At 45.8% G+C, this 22,929-nt stretch overlaps 1 protein-coding gene across 1 annotated transcript in view; it reads right to left on the bottom strand.

The window, feature by feature from the left end:
- KIF26B (kinesin family member 26B) overlaps nucleotides 1-22,929 on the bottom strand; it is a 482,574-nt gene that overhangs the window by 284,453 nt on the left and 175,192 nt on the right. The window contains exon 3 of the mRNA XM_065879753.1: nucleotides 15,964-16,500. Within this exon, the coding sequence (XP_065735825.1) occupies nucleotides 15,964-16,500 (537 nt within the window). The remainder of the gene's footprint in view (nucleotides 1-15,963; nucleotides 16,501-22,929) is intronic.

Genomic DNA, 22,929 nt, shown 5'->3' with positions numbered 1-22,929 from the left:
TTCCATGTCACACCTTTGGTCTCATACAGATGAGCATGGAAGACTCACCAGGGAGAGCGGTAACTGATCTGCTTCTCAGTGTCTGAAGGGGGCGGCATGGAACCAGAGGACCTTTTAACTCAAGGGTTCAAAATGGCCTATTCGAGCCCCCAAAATATAAGCACATATTAGACCAAAGTTGGTAACTGCAGCCCAGGACTCTTAACATTTCCTGGGTGAATAACCAGAGGTTGGGTGAAGCGGATGGGGGAGAAAAGTGAGACTTGGACTAGATCTCTGGTGCCTTCCCATTCTGCCCTGCCTGCACAGGGTCACAGCAGCACCCAGTTGCACTCGGGGGGAGGTGTCAGGACAGCTCTGCCTGCTGATAATACACGCAGACAAGGGCAGCAGAGAGATATTTCTAAAGGTGGAATCAAGAGCTAGACAGGGTAATTATACCTCTACTTCCTCTAATAATACAACATCTACTATTTATTTCTGGATTACTGCTCAGTTAGATAAACAGTTCACCTAATCCATAGCTATATAAATAACCAATGTTGAGATGCATTTTTCCAGATACCTGGATGGAATTCCTATCTGGGTCCCACCCTGTTTTCCCACAGCATGGCGCCTGTGCTTCTGCCCTGGCACTGACCCCAGTCTGACCTTCGTCAGAGAGCTGTGCTCTAAGCCTCACTCATCTTTACATCCCAGTCCCTGATACCTGGCATACTGTGAGTGTCTCAGAACCCTGAATGAAAGGAAATACTGACTTGAATCTATTGTTCAATTGAACTGTCTTTCTCCTCCCAGGATCAGAGAGTGACAAAATGATTCGTGACTTTTGTCATAGGTTAAGCTGATGAAGTTACTCATCACTTATCTTATCAACGGACAGCATTAAAAAGGAGGTTGTTTAAAGTAGGAAACAGTGCTAATACAGGTAGTGAAGCCAGTCAGTGGGATCCCTGTGACCCTTGCAGTGTTTATGGACACCAAGATCGGGGTGGAGGAGGGTGAGGGTGAGATTCTTCTGCATTGTGGGTGGTCAGGGTCTAGTTTTCCTCCATAGCTGCAACCCAGCTGGGCGTCAGGAGCCCTCTGAACCCACCGCCCAGTAGTTAGGGTCATAGAGCCTGCCCACCATCGAGGCCACAGGAGTCACTCAGTGCCACTTTAAGAACACTACTGGAGGGAGGGAGACGCAAGAGGGACGAGATATGGGAACATATGTATATGTATAACTGATTCACTTTGTTATAAAGCAGAAACTAACACACCATTTAAAGCAATTATACTCCAATAAATATGTAAAAAAAAAAAAAGAACACTACTGGCTGCCCCCACACACACACACGCGCACACACACACAGACACACAAAAGTGTAGGTAAAGGACAGCCAATTAGAACAGCCCATCATCCCTCACTGACCTCCTACACCAAGACACACTGATAACAGGCAAAGCCCTACCTCAGCTGTCGAAAGCACTGTGCTTTGTATCCCCAGGAACTAGTACGGTGTCTGGCTCAAAAAATGTTTGCTGAATGGATGAATAAATGTATGACTTAACACAGTGTGGTTATAACATAATGACCCTGCTTTTCATGTCTAGGTACTGACACGACAGAATGGTACCGTGGAGAAGACACTGACCAAAGCCGGAAGACCTGGGCTCTGGAAGAAATAGCTTCTCCCGCTTCTCTTATGGCCTAGCCTCAACTGTACCTACCTCCTAGACACAATGCAGCCTTGCCTCTAACCCTGCCGACTCTCATTCACATCTGCCTCTGGACCAGGGTCCCACAGATATCCTGGAGTCCAGGTGTTCAAACCCGAACTCTTTTCTTGTGTCTTCCCTCGGCCTCACCCCTTCAGCCTTCCTTGAACTAGTAAACAGCTCACCACCATGTGGCACCCGACGCAGAAACCCAGGTGTCCTCCTCAACTATCCTCTTCTTTGTCCCCCCGTCCTCAAGGTCTTGGGGCTTTATCCTAAACATCTGTGGAATCAGTCATCCCTCACCCAAGCCCTCTGCTGCTGTCTTTCTCCGGGCCTCACCACCTCCCAAAGCAGTGGTCTGCCCACTTCCCTCTCTCTCCCTGTTAGCAGTACCATCGCTACCCTACTACCCAAAGAGTTTTATCTACATGTGGCTTCTCATTGCCTAACTACCAGGGCCCTGTACGTAGTGTGTAGGAATGGAGCCCACACGTGGCCCATTGTCAATGCCACCTCGGTCCTCTACCTCTTCGCCAGCCTGCAACACGCCGTTCTCACGATATCCCTGTGGCTTCACATATCTGCTGTCCTTTCCACCTTCTTGTAATCCTGTCCCCGGATGTGCCTTCCTAAGGATAACAAGCAGGGGTGTAGATTCAGGGTGCTATGAAGTAACAGTATGCGAGAGAGTTTAAATACTTGGTTCTAATAGGTGTTACGTGTTTACGATATATATATATTCAGTGTATGTGTATTCAATAGATATTATGCTAGGAACATATACACCTTATAAAACATTTAATGAGTAGTTACTGTAATTAATACATTTACACCAATTAACCCCGAATGCTGAGCCTGTTGCACAATTAGAAGTTAGCAGCTACTTTGAAGAGGTTGAAAGGTTCGTGATGTTTAAATATGTGACTTCCTTTCTAATTAGTCCATCTGAGTTTCCATTGCCTTTTCTGCCAAATATTTTCTATAAATTGCTAACAAGTGATAGAATTGACTGATTTTCACTGCAAGTCCTTTTATTTCCTTTGCCCCCCCTTTCTCAGAGACGCAAATAAACTGTGTTAAAATGAAAATATAAGGGTAGAATGAGGGGAGACGTATGAATAATTTTCAACCTAAGTAATTAAGTCTTAGAAGTCTCAAGAGGTGATTGTGTAATTTAAAAATAAAAAAGGAAGAAAGAAAAAGAGAGATGGGACACTGGGCGAAGTGAGGAGAATGAAGACCGAAGACTAGTCACTAAATAAGGACAATCGTCAGGATAGGACTTGCTTAATATTGAAATCAGATAAGACCAGAACTCCCTCATCGAGTTTACTATTAATATAAAACTTATATTATTATTAACTTGTAGAAATGCTATCTACCAAACTTCTTAATTCCAACGAATGACTAAGTACGTGCTGAATAACACATGGGTTGACTAAATTTTTCGGAGTTCAGAAGTGTGGGATTCCTCTGCAGCAAGCACCGTGCCTGGAATATGGTGTGCACTCAGTAAGTGTTAGCTGTAATTATTATTCTTATTACTATGAAACTAAATCAATAACACGCACATACGGCTCAATATGTGCATACTGAATTGCAAGTTGAGAGACAGTGAACTTGATAACTTTGGAGAGAAACCAACCCAGAAAAAGGATGAGCACCCCGCTAGGGGAGTGTGAAATGTTAAAAGCTCAGCTGTCTGTTCACAGGCTGACACAGCTGAGGGTAGAATGGGGCTCCAGTTTTCCTCTTTGTAAATGGAGAAAGTGCCCAGGGTCATGAAGTAAGTGGCAGAAGTGGAGATGGAATTAAGATTCGTGGTTCACTGCACGCTACCGTCTCCACGGTCCCCAAAGCAAAGGTCATTTCGATGGCTGAAACACTTCCTGCCCTTTTTAGCCAACCAGCCACACTCTCAGCAACCAATCAGTGTCCCTCCTCGGTAGCAAGTGGATTTGCTGCCCTTTTTCTAGAACAGTAAAGCTTCGAAACTACCCTTGTTAGAGGCCAGCGTCCCCTGCCCCTCATTTTTTCCACAAAGCACCAGCTACCCCCATCGATCTTTTCTACTCATTACTTGTGGACAAGAATTTTCATTTCTCTGTTCTCTGTCCCTCTCTTACCTCCTAAGGGACTCAACAACATGGCTGCTGCTTCTAAATGGCCAGTTGCATAAACGGTGGACTCAGCCCTGAATTTTGAACAGCGCGTCTGGAGGGAGTGGTCCACCTAACCTGACAGCAGCAATTAATCCCTCAAAGCACCTACGCCACTGAAGCATTCTACCAAAAAGGCTATTTAGTTGAAAAAGTGCAATCTGTCCTTAGAGGAAAACAAGAAAACTTGTCTTCAACAAAAACTCTGATACACAATCTTAGCTGAAATGGGTTCTGAACGAGTCTTGAAACTACAGAGTGAGCCCTGCGAAACAGCCGTGTTCGAGATGGTCATCGTATCATGACTGCTGGAAACTGAGCTCAGATACAGGGATGCCTCAGTCTTCTGATCACCAGTTCCACCATTTTTTTTCAGGCTTATGTGCATTGTTCCAGGTATGTCTACCTCACCTTCAAATGTCTTGTTAGGCTGCAGGTAGGCAGAGTCATGCTGTATGAATAGTCGATCAGGCCGATTTTGTAGAATCTCTCAGTATGGGATCTCATTTTGTGTGCGTGTGTGTGTGTGTGTGTGTGTGCCTAAAATTTCATTAAAATCCAGTGCTTAGAAGTAAAAAAAAAAAAATTTAGAATGAATGAACCTAATCGTTAAAACAATCCTAGGAGAGAGATACTATAAAAGGAGATATTGATATTTTTATGTGGCAAAATGTCACTCAGCTAATAAGCAGGTGAGCCAGACTTCCATGCAGACCTGGGCACCCTGTCCACTACCCCAAACCGAGTTTCATCTTCACTGGAGATCTTGGCCAACGGGGTCCTTTCTAAAGAATGTGTGTTAGGACACTGAGTTTAAACATATACTATTCCGTTCAATTAAGACCACACTGTTGACAAGGAAAGGGCCCTGTTGCCTCTTATTCATCTCAGGAAATTAATATAATTCATGGTGAGATTCCCAGTATTAGGCGTGTTCAGTCTGTCTCTCAGACGAGCTAAAACATGTCTCACTAGATGGCAGCATTGCTTCCACAGCCTTTTTTGTTTGCTTTTGGCCCATCTTTGTCTCAAGCTTTGTCCCCACCGGCCTCTCCACCTCCCAGCGAGAATACGTAACACAGGGCATTTATTTCTACGTGACTGTGCAGAGCAGTACAACATGAACGTGGACTTGCAAGTCCTAGTGACTCAGAATTGCCCCAAAGAAACGTTCGCAGAGTGTGCTGTGAGTGGCTCTCCCCAGGATGTGGAATGTTGAACCAATTTGGGGAGCTGGCCCCTTCCCCTGGGGGGAGGGGCCAGTGCAAAGGAAACTTTGAATCCCAGCTCCGGTGTGCTCGCGTGACCTTGGGCGGGTCACTTGACATTTCTGGGCCTCAGTTTGTCATCTGTAATTCACAAGGGCAGCCTTCTCATCTTGCTTCCACTAGAGTCTCTGGGGTCTGTTTGCTTTAACAAAAGGGGAACATGTCACGGATAAGCTTCCGAAGGGGTATGTTAACACCTTGAGGCCACTGGTGCAGCAGCAATGCACTAAATGGTCTCCAGGGTCCTAAAAATGGTAACTAACATGCTTCCTAAACACCTAAATTACTCCCTGGGAATGATTTAGGCATAAGAAATATATGACTCATTAACTAATCTTCACAAATACTCCACAAGACAGAAGCATGCTAATTTGTCACGCTGAAGACTGTTAGCACAGTAAAATCTCAATTTAAAATTAATTAGGTGGGGTAGGCAAAGAGCAGACTTGAAGTTTCCAATTTATTGAAGAGTCCAAATTATGTAATAAGTTTAAAATACTTTCAAAAGAAAAACGTATTTTAGGGCTTCCCTGGTGGCACAGTGGTTGAGAGTCCGCCTGCCGATGCAGGGGACACAGGTTCGTGCCCTGGTCCGGGAGGATCCCACATGCCGCAGAGCAGCTGGGCCCGTGAGCCACGGCCACTGAGCCTGCGCGTCCGGAGCCTGTGCTCCTCAACGGGAGAGGCCACAACAGTGAGAGGGCCGTGTACCGGAAAAAAAAAAAAAGAAAAAGAAAAAGAAAAACGTATTTTATAAATAAAGATGTAAGTGAATAATAAGAATGCAAGTGTATTAATTACATTTACCAAAGGTGTAAACTAAGGAAAGCAAGAATGAGAGACCCGAGGACTATTTCAAAGTGTTCTTTCAATGGGCGTTAACTCCAAAATAATGAGATACTACTCTTTTGAATTATTTTAAATGCTACCCTCTACTACTCTGTAGAATTTTAAGTGATTCATGTTTATATACTGCCGCCCCTCCTCCTTTCAAAAGGTCTTCAAAAATGGAGAAAAATGGGTCCATGGGCCTTTCAATATTTTATCAATTTACTCACTAATGGCGGGATGAGATGATCCTGTTTAGAATATGACCTTCTCGTGTAAGATGTGGTGCACATACAGAAGGCCGGTTTCTGGTAATATGTGGAGGTGGTTGACGTTATGGGGTAACATTTATTTCATACGCTTAATATCATTGTATGGTTTGGGTCTTGTTTTTTCATCCACCACTGGTTCGTATATTGGAAAAGAGGGCCCTGATTCCATTCAGTCTTGAGTCTGGGGAATCTGCATTGACCAAGAGGAGATGCCCTCAAGTATCAAGTCCCTTCACAGAGGGGTCACCAACATGTCAGACACGATGCTAAGTGTTCTACATACATCATCTCATATAATGCCCATAACAGCTCTGCAACGGACCACCCTGCAGAGGAGAAGATAGAGACACACAATAGTAAGACGCCTGCTCGAGGTCACACAGTAAGCAAGGAAGCTGGTCTTTTATTTCGGGTGCATGAGCTGCAAATCTAGCGTGACCCAACATCTAGTCCCTCATTGTTTGAGACTTGGATAAACTCATTGGTTAGTATCAGCCTCAGAGTTCCTAAAAAAAAAAAGAAATCTGTTTACTTTGTCATTTAAAAAAAGCAGTAGCTGGGCTTCCCTGGTGGCGCAGTGGTTGAGAGTCCGCCTGCCGATGCAGGGGACACGGGTTCGTGCCCCGGTCCGGGAAGATCCCACATGCCGCAGAGCAGCTGGGCCCATAAGCCATGGCCGCTAAGCCTGCGCGTCCGGAGCCTGTGCTCCACAACGGGAGGGGCCACAGCAGTGAGAGGCCCGCGTACCGCAAAAAAAAAAAAAAAAAAAATCAGTAGCCGTTGTTACCCCCTTGGGTAGCTCACTATGGACAGTGAGCTTGGCTCCCTTCCTCAACTCTACAGAGAAAGCAAGTATTCTGCCTGAGGAAACCAGGGCTGGGGAGGATGGCCAAATGGGAGAGGAGGTGAGATGCTGTCTAAAACAAAGACAACTGTAAAAAAGGGTCACATCCAGGGAATCTTCTCTCCGGCATGATGTCACTTCCCTCGCGCAGCAATCCTCAGCTCTGTCCCCCACCCCAGCCTGGCCTCAGAGAGCTGAAGAAGAGGGGTAAGTCAGGTCCCCTCTGCTTGAGAGAGAGTACCACTTTCCCACACCTCTCAGCTCCCACACACACAAAGGACCGAGGGGAGAATAAGAAACACTTTTAAGCAGCATAGCACCTTACTCAGTATTTCTAGTCTCTTTCTAGGGCCTAGAAATATCTCTGAAGGAGAAAAACAAAAACACAGACCATTCCACCAACTTAACCCAAACGGTCAGCTTGGTCGGTAGAAAAGGAACAGAACCTTTCCAGCACTAGTCACATTAGGTGCTCGGCGTGAGCGGAGCTACCCCAGGGGGCGCTCCAGGAAGTGCTATTTACATTTATACCCATGGCTGTGAAAGCACAGCTGACTTTAAAGGTAGTATGTAAATTCAGAAGAGGAGGTGGTTATTACTCCACAAAAAAAACTCGTGTGGATTTTTTTTTTTCATTTCACCTGACTCTTGAGGTATTCTCCACCTGGATACGGGTGTGTGTGTGGATACGACTCTTCCCTCACCTTCTTGGCTTTGCCCTTTGCATCATTTCCCCTTCCTTTAATTTTTCTCCCTCCACAGAACAGAACGGGAGTGCTCTACTGCTGACCGTCTGTGAACATCTGCACCTCCTTCCTTTTTCAGAAGTGGATCAGCAAGGAAGGAGCATGGGTGTGCTCACCTCCTCAACACTACCTTCACCTTTCACCCGTCCGTCTGTCTGGCATCTACGTGGCATCTATCTATATGTCGTGAGAGGAACTAGCGCCCCCCGCAATTCATGTCCGCTCAGAGCCTCAGCATGTGACCTTAGGGTCTCTGCAGATGTAATTAGTGAAGGGTTGGGATGAGATCATACTGCCTTAGAGTGGGTCCTAAATTCAATGAGCAGTGTCCTTTTAATAAGAGGGAAGAGAAGAGGAGAAGGCCTTGTGAAGACAGAGGCAGAGTCTGGAGTGACACAGCCACAAGCCAAAGAACACCCGCTGGAAAAGACAAGGAAGAATTCTCCCATTGAGCCTTCAGAGGACTACGGCCCTCCCGACACCTCAGTTGTGGACTTCTAGCCTCCAGAACTATGAAACAATAAATTTTTGTTATTTTAAGCCACTTGGTTTGTGGTAATTTTATTATGGCAGCCCTAGGAAACTGATATACCATCTATCTATCTATCCATCCATCCATCTTCATTGTTCCCTTCCCTGCACTTATTACACCACTGCCAGATAAATTGTTCTTTAAAGCTGTGGTTCTTTGCCCTGGCAGTTAAAACAAAGCCTGGGTCCCGCCCGAGATATTCTGATTTAATTGGTCTGGAGTGTGGCTTAGACGCTGGTATTCTTCTTCTTTTTTTTTTTTTTTTTTTTTGCGGTACGCGGGCCTCTCACTGTTGTGGCCCCTCCCGTTGCGGAGCACAGGCTCCGGATGCGCAGGCTCAGTGGCCATGGCTCATGGGCCCAGCCGCTCCGCAGCACGTGGGATCCTCCCGGACTGCGGCACGAACCTGTGTCCCCTGCATTGGCAGGCGGACTCTCAACCACTGCGCCACCAGGGAAGCCCTGGTATTCTTCTTTAAAGCTTCCAAGCAATTCTAGCGTGCAGCCAGCTTTGAGAATTCCTGTTGTCAAGCAAGGAGATCTTTCCATTCTCCTGCTCTGAGATCTCCAGTGGCTGTCTTCTGCCTACCAAATTAAAAAATGATAGCAACTAACACCTTCTGCTCTGCAATTTTCAAGGTGCTTTCAAGTTCATGTGAACCCTCGAAACACCAGACAACATAAGAACAGTTCTATGAAACCCCTACAATCTGGTCAACAGACCCTACAGAGAAGATGAGCTTCCTTCTACAGATATTCCAGCCGAGTCTCTCCCCAACACTCCCACCCCCGGCTTCGAATGTTTTCTGCAGTTTCAACATATGAGATACTTACATAACGGTAATTACTAGCTACCCGATGGAGAGTGGCTGTGATGTGCTTGTTATTATGATGCTATAACAATAGGGAAATCTGAGACAATTGAAAACCATCCGCGCAGTATGAGTAACCTCTCATTCTGTGGAGGCACCCAAATGAAATAATCTGACTTGCTAATGTACTGTCTGATCCACTGGGTAACGCAGCTTGTTGTACGGGATGAAAAGCCCATGTTCTCGGCCATCCTGCAGGCTTCCACAGCAGCTCCATGGTCTGCATACCTCATTAGCTTCTCCTACCAAGCTTTTCAACTACCAAATGCTTATTAATCTCCTATGCCCATCCCTGAAGCAAATTACTGAAAGTTTTGCATAGAAAAACAGCACACATCTATTCTCTATTCTGTAAAGTTCAGGAGGTCAGACATCTAAAATGCGCTTGCAGGGCTGCTTCTTTCTGGAGGCTCTAGGGGAGGATCTGATTCTTGATTTTTCCAGTTTTTTAGAGGCCGCCTTCACTCTTTGGCTTACAGCCCCTTCCTCCCCTTTCAAAGGCAGCAAGCTTACATCTTCTCTCTTCTGACCTCTGCTTCTGTCCTTACATCTGCTCCTTCTGACTCTGATCCTCCTGTCTCCCTTTTATGAGGACCCTTATGACTACGTTGGACCCACACAGATAATCCAGGATGATCTCCTCATCTGAAGATCCTTCACTTTACCATATCTGCAAAACCTCTTTTACTTTGTAAGGTAGCCTATCCATAGGTTCCAGGGTTCAGGACATGAACATCTTTGAGAGGCCCTTATTCAGCCTACCACCCAAGTAAATGACCAGATAAAAAACATTTCTGTAATTTCCTGATGAAGTTTGGGTTTTCCCTTCAGCCCATGGCCCTGCCCGTATTTATAAGAGGTTATGACTTTTTTGGAATTTCACCCTGGGCACCATATTCCTGAGAAATGCTCTGTCCATGACTGAGTATACAAACTGATTCCTTTTCTTGTGTTCAGCATTTGTCAGAATTTATAAAGGTGATAAATAACACTCATCTGGCCATCTATAAACAGGAAAAAAACAAAAACCCATGATGTTAAAAGATTGTGACACCTTATGCTATTGGCCTAGCTGGACAGAGCAGCAGCAGATGGGCAGCAAATCGGCACTCAGGCTGGCCCAAGAAGGGCACTTTGCGTATTTCAGGAACAGGCAGCTGAGCTCTGGAGGGCTGCAAAGAACGTGAATGGGAATCCTCCACTCCTGACACACTGCAAACACCTGCCCTGCTCCTTCGTGAAAAGCGGCTCAGTGAGAAAGGAGCACACGTGCATCTCACCCCGCAGGCATCAGCTGTACTACCCATGTGCTTCCAGGTTCCACAGATCCATCACAGTCAAAGCCTCTGGGTACTGGACCACTAGTGAGTGTCAGAGTCCACCTCCCTCTTCCAAGGGCACCTGGAAGTCCTCCATAAGAGGGTCAGCACCAAGTCCTCCCATGGCTTCTGACCTCTGAAGAGCAAGGCTTATAGGTACCGCATGGTACCAATTAATTCCTAAAGATATAATTAAGACAATCCCTCACTGACTTCAACCAGAGTTCAGCCTGGAATTATCTCTAACACTGATTCCAGTGGATGTTGTCTGAGAAAGCAGGATAACTTTTATCAAACTCATTTTCCCTCAAATCAAGAAATGCTCATTGAATACTTCATCACATTAAGGCTTCATTATGGATTTATTACTTACGTATTCCTCTAACATCTTCTCGAATTTTCTTGACAAGTTCAATTTATCAAGGTCCTATAAAATAAAGTTCTTCTACCCTTTCAAATGCCCCTGTACTGAGGGGGACATCAAAAAGCCACCTGGACTACTTACATTGCCTCCAAGGATTTATTGACTATCATTAAGATACTTCAGGTTAAAGATTAGCTTGGAGCCAATTAACTGGTGGTTTCCACCAAAAACCTTGAGGTCTGGATAGGTCTTATAGCCTGGAATTTTTTCCTAAATCTAAGGCCAGTCAGGAGAAGCAACTTTAGTGTTTCCTTGAGATTGGAGCTTTCCCTAACGAGCAGCCAGTTTTTTATATGTTAGCTGCTGTCAGAAACAGGAGAATAAAACGAATCTATGTTCTCAATGAGCAAAAGACATCAAACATAGTCAGGAAGCTCTACCCAAAAGAAACCTCCAATCTCTCAACCCTGGGTTTCTCCTCTGGCAATGAGGGAGCTGATAGACGTTCCCCTGTGTTGCAGTTTACAAAATACGTTCATACTTTTTTCTTAATTGTTCTCCATGTTATCTTGCAAGGTAGGGATTTCACTCATAAGGAAATAGACTAAAATGTTAAGCTACTAAAATGAGGTTCAACAGACGGTGGGGCCATGGACTTGAACTAGGCAGGACCATCTCCAAATCTCCCACCATGATGCAAAAGGCAATTACCATCCTATAGTAATCACCAGCATTCTGTGATTAGGAGCATTATGTAAAGTCTTTCCTGCACGTACTTACTATAATAAATGTAAATCAGGCAAAAGCAGTTGTCATTCAAAAGAGTTCATTAATCTGTGGTGAACTACAAGAAAATAATCCAGACATGTCTCTTCAAAGTCAAAACTCATGTGATCAAATGAAAGTTCTAGAGCATTCTCTGCTTTCCATATATATGTATTGATGGTGTTACATGTCTGCAAGTTAATAAAAGAAAGTCTTTCTTTGAAACAGTCCATCTTAACAACTGCTGTGAAATCAGCTTGCTATGATATTTAATGAAAAATTATCTTTGTGGTTTGTTTGCCGTTTTTGATATAATCTCAGTATCTCCTAACTTACTATTTTTCTTACCTCTCTGGATAGATTCATATGTATCTGCGATGCTTATGGGTTCCCACACTTTCTGGAGGTTTTTGAGAAACGTGAAGGATACAGCAAAAGAGAATCAAGAAATCTTCCTACTGCAGCCTTTGAAGACTGCTACACAGTGGTGTAGGAAACAGGGGACTTCAGGGATTTGAGGGACCCTTCTATCACCCATACAGAGGTTGTTTTTTTTTTTTTTTTGTGGTACACGGGCCTCTCACTGTTGTGGCCTCTCCCGTTGCGGAGCACAGGCTCCGGACGTGCAGGCTCCGCGGCATGTGGGATCTTCCTGGACCAGGGCACGAACCCGTGCCCCCTGCATCGGCAGGCGGACTCTCAACCACTGCGCCACCAGGGAAGCCCATACAGAGGTTTTACCCTGCTCACTATTGCAAAGCCTGTCCTCATTTCTGTCATCCTCCCTGCACTTAAGTGGCAGAAGGGCGGCGTCCTCTCCTCCCTTGCAAAGCCTGTCCTCATTTCTGTCATCCTCCCTGCACTTAAATGGCAGAAGGGCGGCGTCCTCTCCTCCCTCACTTCTACAGGCTCCGGGTCTGTTGGTGCACAGCAGCTTCAGTGGCAGCAACAAAGTCTAGATGCTTCTCTGCCCAGGGAACAGCTCTGGCACTAAGCCAGAGGGCCATCTTCTCTGTGGGGAGGGATATGGGAGTAAGGGTGAGCAGGAAAAGTGAGGTCAGCTTTCAGAGCAGTCACCCATCTCTGCTGAGCTGGCCAGACTGTGAACTGCAGAATATTTACTGCCGGGAGATGTCCGTATCAGGAGCCATTCAGTCTAGCCAGACCCAGAGCCCCCCCTCCAGGGCATCAGGAAGACATAGTCATGACACGGGGACACTGGTTCACAGCCAGGCACCAAATCTCTTGATCCCAGAGAGATTTCCTCTGATCCCTTTAACTACTGCTCAGGGGAAATGCAGAAATTAGCCTGTTCTGAGTTGGAAAGAAGCAATCCAATTTACCCAGGGCAATCTCAGGTTGGTGGCTTACGGGAATCACCTTTGTATCTGGCTTTGGCCAGTGGCGCGGTGGTTAAGAATCTGCCTGCCAATGCAGGGGACACGGGTTTGAGCCCTGGCCCAGGAAGATCCCACCTGCCGCAGAGCAACTAAGCCTGTGCGCCACAACTACTGAGCCTGAGCTCTAGAGTCCGCAAGCCACAACTACTGCGCCCGCACACCACAACTACCGAAGCCTGAGTGCCTAGAACCTGTGCTCTGCAACAAGAGAAGCCACCGCAGTGAGAAGCCCATGCACCTCAATGAAGAGTAGCCCCCGCTCAGCGCAACTAGAGAAAGCCCTCGCGCAGCAACCAAGACCTAATGCAGCCAAAAATTAAATAAATAAATTTACAAAAAAAACACAACGCACCCTTCCCCTGCTTCCTACCCTAAGGGCCACAGGACAGGAGCCTGGGATTCCAGACCATAGCAGCAGCCCCCACCAACACATAGCATAGTGTCTGGCACTTGGTAGAGCTTAATAAACGTTTGTTATTGTACAGGAAATTCTTTTTCATCTGAGGTAGGTGGAAAAAAGGAGGAGCACAAAGAATTACTGCACACATTTTTTAAATGTACCAATACTCCCTAATCTTCCTTTTAAGCTCCATCTTCAGCTCTCCCCCTTCCACAAACTTTCCCCACACTTTGAATACTTTGTATGAAGGCACCAGTTCCAAGCTCTTCTGCCCTCACTCGTCAGTGCTGTGTGTACCAGCTGAATCTTCTAACTAGCACCTGACACACGTTACAAGTGCTCTAGGGCGGTGGAAGGTGAAACGTGAGTTGTCCGTGTAACATGAATATGTGGCTAGCACAGCCCAGGATGCGTAGAAAATATGACCTGGGTAGAAGGATGTGCACCAGAGCATTTTGTTTATAGTAGCAAAAACCTAAACTCTAATAATTGATGCTTGGTTAGATAAATTAGGGCATACTCATATAATGGGTAGTATTTAGATAATGGAATACTAGGCTACCATTAAAGATCATGTTTTAGAAAAGTAGATAATGGCATGGGAAAATGCCCCTAGTATATTAAGTGAAAAGCAGATCAGAGAATTGAACATAATCACGATTTTAGAAACTGCATGTGTAGAAAATCCTGGAAGTACACCCAAATGTTAGGTAGTCTACTTCTGGGTGATGTTGATTTTTAAAGGCCTACTTAAACTGTTTCATATTTTTAAATTTTTATTTTACAACAGACATGTATTCTTCTTTTATAATTTTCAGAACTGTCTATTTTTAAACTACAAACCAAAAAAAAAAAACCATATTATTCCGCAACCGAAAGCAGCTATTCTGTTCCTGCCCTAGATGGTTATGTTCAAGCCTTAGACTATGAAGCCCCAACCAGGGTGCAAGTGGTTCCTCATAATATTTATATCTACAACCCAGAAAATTCTGTCCAAAGGTGAAGTGGCAGCCAGGCACCCACAAGTCAAAAGAGGAGTCCTCTCCCTCGGTAGACCATATGGTTTCTGAAAAGAAACCATATCTGGAAGAGATGCTGACCAGAGATTGCTCTGGAGTAAGCTAAGAAAGTTGGAAGCAGCTGTGGCAGGGAGAGCCATTCTCCTGGGCAGGGGAGAGCTGGTGTTGGTCTGGCACCGTCTCTGTGGCCACAGGTAATTATTCCATTTCTCTAAGCATGCTGATCTCCACCTGTAAAAGAAAGATCTAACATCTGCCCTGCCGACCTCACAGGCCTACTGGGGGGTTAAACAAAATGATGTGTGCTCTATATTTTATAAACCAAAATCCAGGCAATGAAGAGTTTGGTAGCCCAAGAACGCTAACTTCTTAAGACAATGATCCACGCTCCCCACTTTCTTTCAAGGTACCAAGAGAAACAATCTATATTCCCTTCTACACTCTAGGAATTGCACCAGAAATTTTATCAGCCACATTTATAACTCAAGTTATGTTTCCCGGTACCCTTGCCCCATGAAACAAAAACTATGCTATGTGTTCACTCAGCGTGTTCCTTTTTTCTCCTGGGCATATGGACAGGTCGGCCTGCCCAGACTCCCCTGAGAGAAGGTGAGACCAGGAGACTGAATTCTTGCCCCTTCCAGGCTGGGTCCCCACATGTCCCTGTGAGATCCTCCACCCTCTCTCTTCCTCCAGTTCCTGGCTGGTTGTACAAGGTCTGGTGGAAGACTCTGAGGCCTCTGGAAAAGGGTGACGTGCTAGATGAAGGAGGCTGGGTCCCGATATCAGAGTGGAAGGTCACCCACCAAACACCCCATACGACAGGGACACAAGCGAGAAACAACTCGAGACCACTTGCCGCCCCAATTACCTACCCCAGCTAATACACTCTACGACCTTGGTCCCCTCTCCACCCCAGAGCGACAGTCAACACTTTCTGCTGCTTCCCACATGAGTGACTCAAGGGACACAGAGAACACGTATGGTAAAGCCAACCCTCTTCCAACAGAAAACTCACACGAGCAAGATTAAGACAAATATTTTAGATTCCTTGGCAGACTTAAGACCTGCTCTCTTATTTCTATAGGGAAACTTGAGAGTACATGCTAATTTAAATAACTGAGAAGAGAAAATAAGAAAAGGGGAACACGCGGTTGGTTACCTAATCCCACAGTATTTAAGGTGGGTTGCAAATAGAAAAGGGTTAAGGTCTCTCAAGTTGGGAGAGATTAGGAAGGCTGTCGACCTCTCCTTCAGAGGGTAGAGACGATGGAAACAGAGTGCTATCTTGGATCACTCGTTCCTCATATATTTTATCTCTATTTAGCATTGTTCAGCAGGGCTACATGGAAACATCAGGCTCTGAGTCGGGGAGTTCCCAGGAGGACAAAGTAGAGACAGGAAGTGTTGCCCACTTCTCTGCTTTAACTGTAGCCAGCCCTGCCCTTTCTTGCTCGGAGGCTACTTACCTGGTAGGGGTAGAGGGTGACCCCGTTGGTTCTCGACAGGGACCAGGTGCCATCCAGGTACTGGTGAGCCTGGATGGCCACTGAGTTGAGGATATTCCCATTGCTGGGGCTGGTGGCCATCTGGAGGCTGACCTTGGCCTGGTGGGTTGGAGACCCACTCTTCTTCTCCACCCCATTGCTGACCCCGAGGCTGTTGGGTTTGCTGCTATGCTTATTGGTGATGAGGGCTGTGTAGTTGGAGGAGGCATAGGAGGTGGGCACAAAGGCCCAATCCCTGGGCTGCTGGAGCCCCCCCACGTGCCGGGACCCCACCGGAGTGGGGATGTTGGAGAGGGCTGGGGGCGAGCCAGGTGAGCCATCGAAGTGCTCACTGCCAGCCGCCTGTTCCAGGGTCAGCACCATCTGAATGGCCTCCTGCTTCAGCTGGTTCAGGTGTGTGGCACAAATGTCACAGCGGTTGTCCCTGTCATTCCATGCCTTCCGGATGGTATTGGGGACCTGGAGCTTGTCGTGAATCACAGCCGAGAAAGCAGCGTCCTGGAGAACACACAGACAAAAAAATAAGGAGAGTCTATCAGTCAAGGCTGGTAAGCGCAATTCAGATGCCTGGTTTCTGAGTTAAGCCCTAGATGTACCCAAAGAGTTTGACTGTTTGACTGACATCCAGCAGAAATGAGCAGCCAGATTGGCAGACGAGCCCCTAGTTGACAAACACATTTGACAAATGTAAGATGTTTTGTTTTGTTTTTTTGCGGTACGCAGGCCTCTCACCGTTGTGGCCTCTCCCGCTGCGGAGCACAGGCTCCGGACGCGCAGGCTCAGCGGCCATGGCTCACGGGCCCAGCCGCCCCGCGGCACGTGGGATCCTCCTGGACCGGGTCACGAACCCGTGTCCCCTGCATTAGCAGGCGGACTCTCAACCACTGCGCCACCAGGGAAGCCCAACAAATGTAAGATTTTTATAGTGGAGACTTTAAGGAATTTAAAAAAAAAAAAAAAAAAAAAGCTTTCTAAGCATCCTCCTTACCAGGCCAGTCAAATAAGAACATTCCAGATTCTTGTGTCCACTCAAGAATCATAGCTATACCTGGATGCTCCCAAGGTGGTCATTAAGTAGACACAAATGGTCATCCGGGCCTGGCAGGGGTGAGTGCAGTCACTCTGGACCAATGCATTGTGGGTCCCCGTGAACTATGGAAAGTTGGCAGCAGGTGGAGGTACTACTTGTGACCCAGAACAGAGATTCTATTCTAAGAAAATCCTAGCCTCATTAACACCGTGTGCTAAGTGCCACTGGAAGAAAACCAAACTAAACAGATTCTGGACCAGAGATCTAGCCTCTCCAGCAGCCCAGCAAACCCCTACAGATTCACTGTGTTTACCATTGGCCCCATGGCAGGCTGGCCATGCCTGTACCCATGTGTCTGATATCCTGATCCATCAAAAGAAAAATGTCTCCTTGATAAACAGTCCAAGATACTTTTCCCCAGAAACTTCATCTAAAACTATTAAAAACTCTTTCGTTCAGAAGCCCTTATCTAAAAGAAATCAGAAAGTGAATTTAATGAGGATGATTTCTCTCATTTACTTTGCTTTAATTTTTATAGGAAAGCAAGACTGCACAGAGAAATAAGCAGTAGGTGTGTTAACTGGGTATCAAAATATTTGGCTTCTAGTTCTGGTTCTGCTGCCAATTAGCTGTGTGACCTTGGACAACTTACCTAGCCTCACTGAACCTCTCATTTGTCACGTAAGGCAGTGGCCTGTCTTTATTGTAAGGTCCTTCCAACTCCATGACTCTGTGTAGGGAAATGGAGACAGGAGAGGACAGTGTCTGCATATATGGACGGAGCCACTATGCTATTTTGGGGACCTGGTTGAACTTCTGAGATTCCACAATTGCTGCAGGTAACTGATGAGGGTTATCTCAAGGCCTGTTTTCCTTAGGACATTGGAAGAAAAGCTTCCCTTCCGAAATGTGCTGGAGCTTTTTTGGGGTGGAAACCCCATCGGGGCTGACTGGAGTTTGATGAGCTGTGGGTGGGAAGGGAGACCAGCGGTGGGAGGGTCACCCTTAATTACGATCCATCTTGATTATTGGCTCCAGCATTTTGTTTTCCCTGTTTAACTACCCTGAACAGCTCTTCAGTGTGCACTGATTAATTGATTAATAAATCAAGAGGCCTCTTTACACAGCAGCAGCGAGGAGTGACTCAGGAGGTGGAAACTCAAGACGGTCATAGAAAATGATGGGGAACCATAGGAGGTCAAGGGTGATCAAGTCTCGCTGACAAAGCGATGCAAACCACATGACACCTGCTTGCGGCGCCCTCCTCAATGAGAGCTGCTTCGTCCAGAGTCCCTGATCAAAACTCAGCAGGTGTGGGACCCAAAAGGGCCCCTTAGGGACCATTACCTCAGTTTCCAGATAAGGAAACAGCTCCAAAAGGGTTAAAGGCTTGGACTACAACCAGATTTCTTGACCTCTAGTCCATGATTTTCCACTTCAAGAGACAAAGAGCCATATTCATCAATGGACTCATAATTTTGCCCAGACTTAAGGCTTTTCCCACATTCATCTACGAAATGTTCATTTATTCAAAAGGAAGTATTTGGGCCCCCATATGTGTCAAGATATAGACTCTTGCTTTTTCACATAATGAGAATTTTCCCTTGTCAATATATGTCATTTGAAAATGTGATTTTTTTTTTTAATGACCACATGGTATTTTATCCTGTAGCTGTTTTGTAAGTCATTTTTTTATTCCCAGGTCTACTACATAATTAGAGGCAGCGTGAGAGATCAGAGACTGGCATTCAAAAGCAATCTGCCACCCATGGCTTATGCTTTTAAGGCACCAAACTATTTGGTCTCAAGAAACCTCAAATTAATCGCTTACTCCCAATCACCAAGAGGAATCATCACAGTAAAAAAGGCAGCAATAAGATCAGTCCCATCCACACATCATAGTTTATTGTAGATCCTTGTAGAATCTAGATGTGACCCTGACATCTGCAGCTGGAGCAGAAAAGATACATCCACTCCACAAGAACAGCCTGGTGCTGGGGACTCCTTTTCTCGCTTCCTCTTGGTTTTCACTGCTCTCCCTTGAAGCAGTTCCTTCCTCACTCAGCCTACTGCTATTTACTGCTCGACTTGCCACAAGCCATGCATGTTGGCCTCCAATGTGCCAGGCCGCAGATCTTGGGATGCACGAGAGCGGTTCCTGTTCTCTCTGAGTTCACCCTCCAGGGAACCCACTTGGCTCCTGGATTGCCAAACGCCATGCCCCCTTGTTGCCACCTCTAGCCTGGGACCAGTCGGCACACACTCAGACCCATGGAGCCCAGCGCTCCCCTCCCGGTTCCCGAAGGGTCTACAAAATTACCTTGAGCGCCGGAGCTGAGCCCACCACCAGGACGGCCCCCCCGACAGCCAGCCGCGGCAGAGCCCAGAATCCACTGTTGTCTCATCCAGAGGAAGGAGGAGATGAATGCTTTCATGAGTCTTCAATTGCTGACAGATGTCAAAGAGGTGTTCCCTAAATTAAGCCACCCTTGATCTGAAACTTTTTGTGAGTTCTTATCATCAAAAGGCCTCAGTCAGTCAAAAGATACACCTTATGGAAACTAAAATCCCTTTCAAGTGCTGGTCTACACACTATAAATATTTCAGTGCAACTCAAAACTTCGAAGAGGAATGGTCAACAGACATAGCTTTCTGTAAGTGCTGGAACAAAGGGACTACTGCTTCAAGGGAGAATAGTAATAAACAGGGAGAAAAGAAGGTTTCAGAATCATGGATGGCTCACACTTACTGAGCTTTTCTGACATGGACCCAAGAAGAACTGTGGGAGTGCCCTCTCGTTTAGCTGGCACCAAAAGCAACCTGCACTCAGAGCAGGAATGAGTTAAGTGTACAGTCTGGCATGCTACCTAGTGCCTGGGCTTCAAACACATTCATATTGTCTATCCCGATTCATCTCGTGACTTCAGAAAATAGTCAAATGGGAATAACGGGAATCCATGAACGGCTAAACCTCGATTTTTGGAGTCATAATTTTTATTTCAGCACCTCTGAAAATGGGCTAACAGCACTTGGGCAACATTTTCATCCTAAACTTTCAATATAAGTGTTCTGTGCCCAAAAGATTCTCATCTTTCAAAAATAATACAAAATTGTTATTATCCCACGTGTACCATGAAGAGGAATTCAAGAAAACACTTAGGAAACGGATAAAGGTTCTTAGAAGGAAGGTTAGGGATAAATGAAGTTAAATGTGCAGACACCTAAATCTGCCCACTTAGTGACTGCTACAAAAGAAAACTCCAGAAAATGGTTTTCCAATCCCTTTACTGCTCTTCCACTTCTTCTAGGGGCATTTCAGGAACCAGGTGTCCTGCCATGTTCCCTAGGGCTCTCGTAATCTAATGGCTCTCAAAGATTGACTCACATGTCTTCTGGCACACTGCTCTAAGAGATCATGACTAAATCTCTCTTCCTCAGGCAAGGGCAACCGAACCCACGGCTTCCATAGCCATCTGTATCCCGGTGACTGGGAATTCTCCATCTCCATCCATGCCTGGCCCTTCTCCTGAACTCTGAGCCTTACCGCCCCCTAGAAAACATCATCCAGATAAATACTCTTCAAACTGACAATTCAAAATTAATTTTATTTTCCCCTGATCCTATTCTTATTCCAATAGTCACTATCAAAGTAAACAGTATTATTATCCACTCAGGCACCCAGGCTAGAAGTCTAGAACCTTCCTCGTCTCCTCCCTTGCCCTCCAATCCAATCACCAAGTGTGGTTGATGGTCCTTCCTAAAAGCTCTTGAATTGTCCCTCTTCTCCATGCCCACTGCCATGAGAAAGCTTTCAGCGTTTCTCACATCATCATGGTTTCCCTGATTCTAGCCTTGACCTCAAAACCCTCCCTCCACAAAAAAAAAAAAAAGGATTTAACAAAAATGCACATCTGATCATGTCATTATCCTGCTTTCCTGCACCTCTATTCTAAGAGCTATCTTCTTGTCTGTAGTCTTTATTTGTAGAGCTATTTGTCTGTTAGACTGTCAGCTCCCTAAGAGGAAATATTCTTTTCATCTTTAATTGCCCCAAGTCTAGAATTGTGTCTACTTCATAGTAAGGGCCCAACAAATATTTGTGAGATAAATAACTGGAAAAAATTCAACCAAAGCTGAAACAGTCGATAATGAAGTTGGTTTTGGTCCATCTGTCACTTATTTTGTCTAAGTGAGCTAGTCGCTTCTTAGGAAATTATCATGAAATAAACTCCTTCAACTCTAGGGTTAATATAGTTTTCCAATTGTATTTGTTCTGTCTGGCTAAAGAGCCTAATGTGAGTCAACCATAATCTGGATATCCTCCTTTTATTTGAATCTTCCTTAAACTATTAAAATAGATTCTCGGGCTTCCCTGGTGGCGCAGTGGTTGCGAGTCCACCTGCCGATGCAGGGGACACGGGTTCGTGACCCGGTCCGGGAAGATCCCACGTGCCGCGGAGCGGCTGGGCCCGTGAGCCATGGCCACTGAGCCTGTGCGTCCGGAGCCTGTGCTCCGCAACGGGAGAGGCTGCAGCAGTGAGAGGCCCGCGTACCGCAAAAAAAAAAAAAAAAAAAAAAAAAAAAAAAAAAAAACACACAAAAAAACACAAAAAACTAGATTCTCTATTCACTTGCCTCAATACACAATCTATTATTACTCTTTTTCCTAAGTTTCCAAGAAAACAATATTTATATGCGAAGAATTTTTTTTTAACCATCAGGCCAGCTCATCATAGGAAAACTCCAGATTAATACTACACACCTGGTCCAGCAGGGTTAGACCCCCCCCCCCCCCCCCCGCCACCACCGCCACCCAGCAAGTAGGTAGCATGCTTATTTTCCAAGAGCCAGCAGCCAGCTTTCAACACGTGAGGCATGGCTGCTAATGAGGGTGGAGACTCTGGAACCTGAGCAAGAAAAGAAGAACTACGGCCCAGGCAAATCAAGCTGTTTACTAGTGTCCTCACTATTTTCTGTCCCACTTCATCCTCTGAGGGATGGGCTGTTTGGCAATAAACACTCGTGCCACTTGCAAGGACAGGATTTTTTTTTGCAGATTATTTTAGCCAAAAGAGTACTTGGAGTGCATTTCCCCAAAGCCTCTGGGTCTGTGAGGAAAGCAACAGCCAGAGTCAGCGTCCAGCATGTGTTGTGAAAATTCCTGTTGATGTTTGCTCCTGGTTTATTATTCTAGAGGCCTCTAGTGACAAGCTTAACAAGATTTAAGCTGTTCTTCAAAGGCAGTTTCTTTCCACTTTGTTCCTAAACTTTCTTCTTCCATAAATGCTATCCCTTGAGGCCCAGAATGATGGCTAGAACTCTGAGAATGCAATGTTTTGTTCCCCACCGCGGGCAGTTTCCCAGAAGATCAAGGGAATTTACCCTCACACGCCTTGTAATCCTTCCACACGAGGGTCTGCACCCTCCGCCCCTTCCCCACCTCCTGCTGCATTCCGTATCCGTGTCCTTTCTTTCTCTTGAATCTGAGCATTCTTCCCAGCAGTTCTGTCCCCAAAGGCAGGTGTCAATATGAATGATCCTCTGTTTTTAATGGAAACTGCAAAATTGGAAGTTTGCAAAACAACAGGTAGCAAAGCTCAGGTGAATCCAACCCAAGAAAACAAATATTCTCATTCACAGTGAAACATTCAAATATTTGGATTCAAAGGTCTCTCCAAAGAACTGGGTTTGTTTCACCTTGGTAATTTCAGAAGGAGAAAAAACAAATTTCACTTAGCCACTGGCAGAAAAGAGACTTTAAAATCTGAAATTTAAGGATACCCCCAAAATGCCAACCAGTGGGTGTAACTCCTTCCTCAGGAAGATTGGGTTCCTCCGTGCTCATCAGCCCCTGATCTTGTATCTCACTGTCCACACGTGCTTGATGGGACGTGCAA

Source organism: Phocoena phocoena, chromosome 1 (genome assembly GCF_963924675.1).
Source record: "Phocoena phocoena chromosome 1, mPhoPho1.1, whole genome shotgun sequence".
Taxonomy (NCBI): domain Eukaryota; kingdom Metazoa; phylum Chordata; class Mammalia; order Artiodactyla; family Phocoenidae; genus Phocoena; species Phocoena phocoena.
This window is presented reverse-complemented; position numbering and strand designations above follow the sequence as displayed.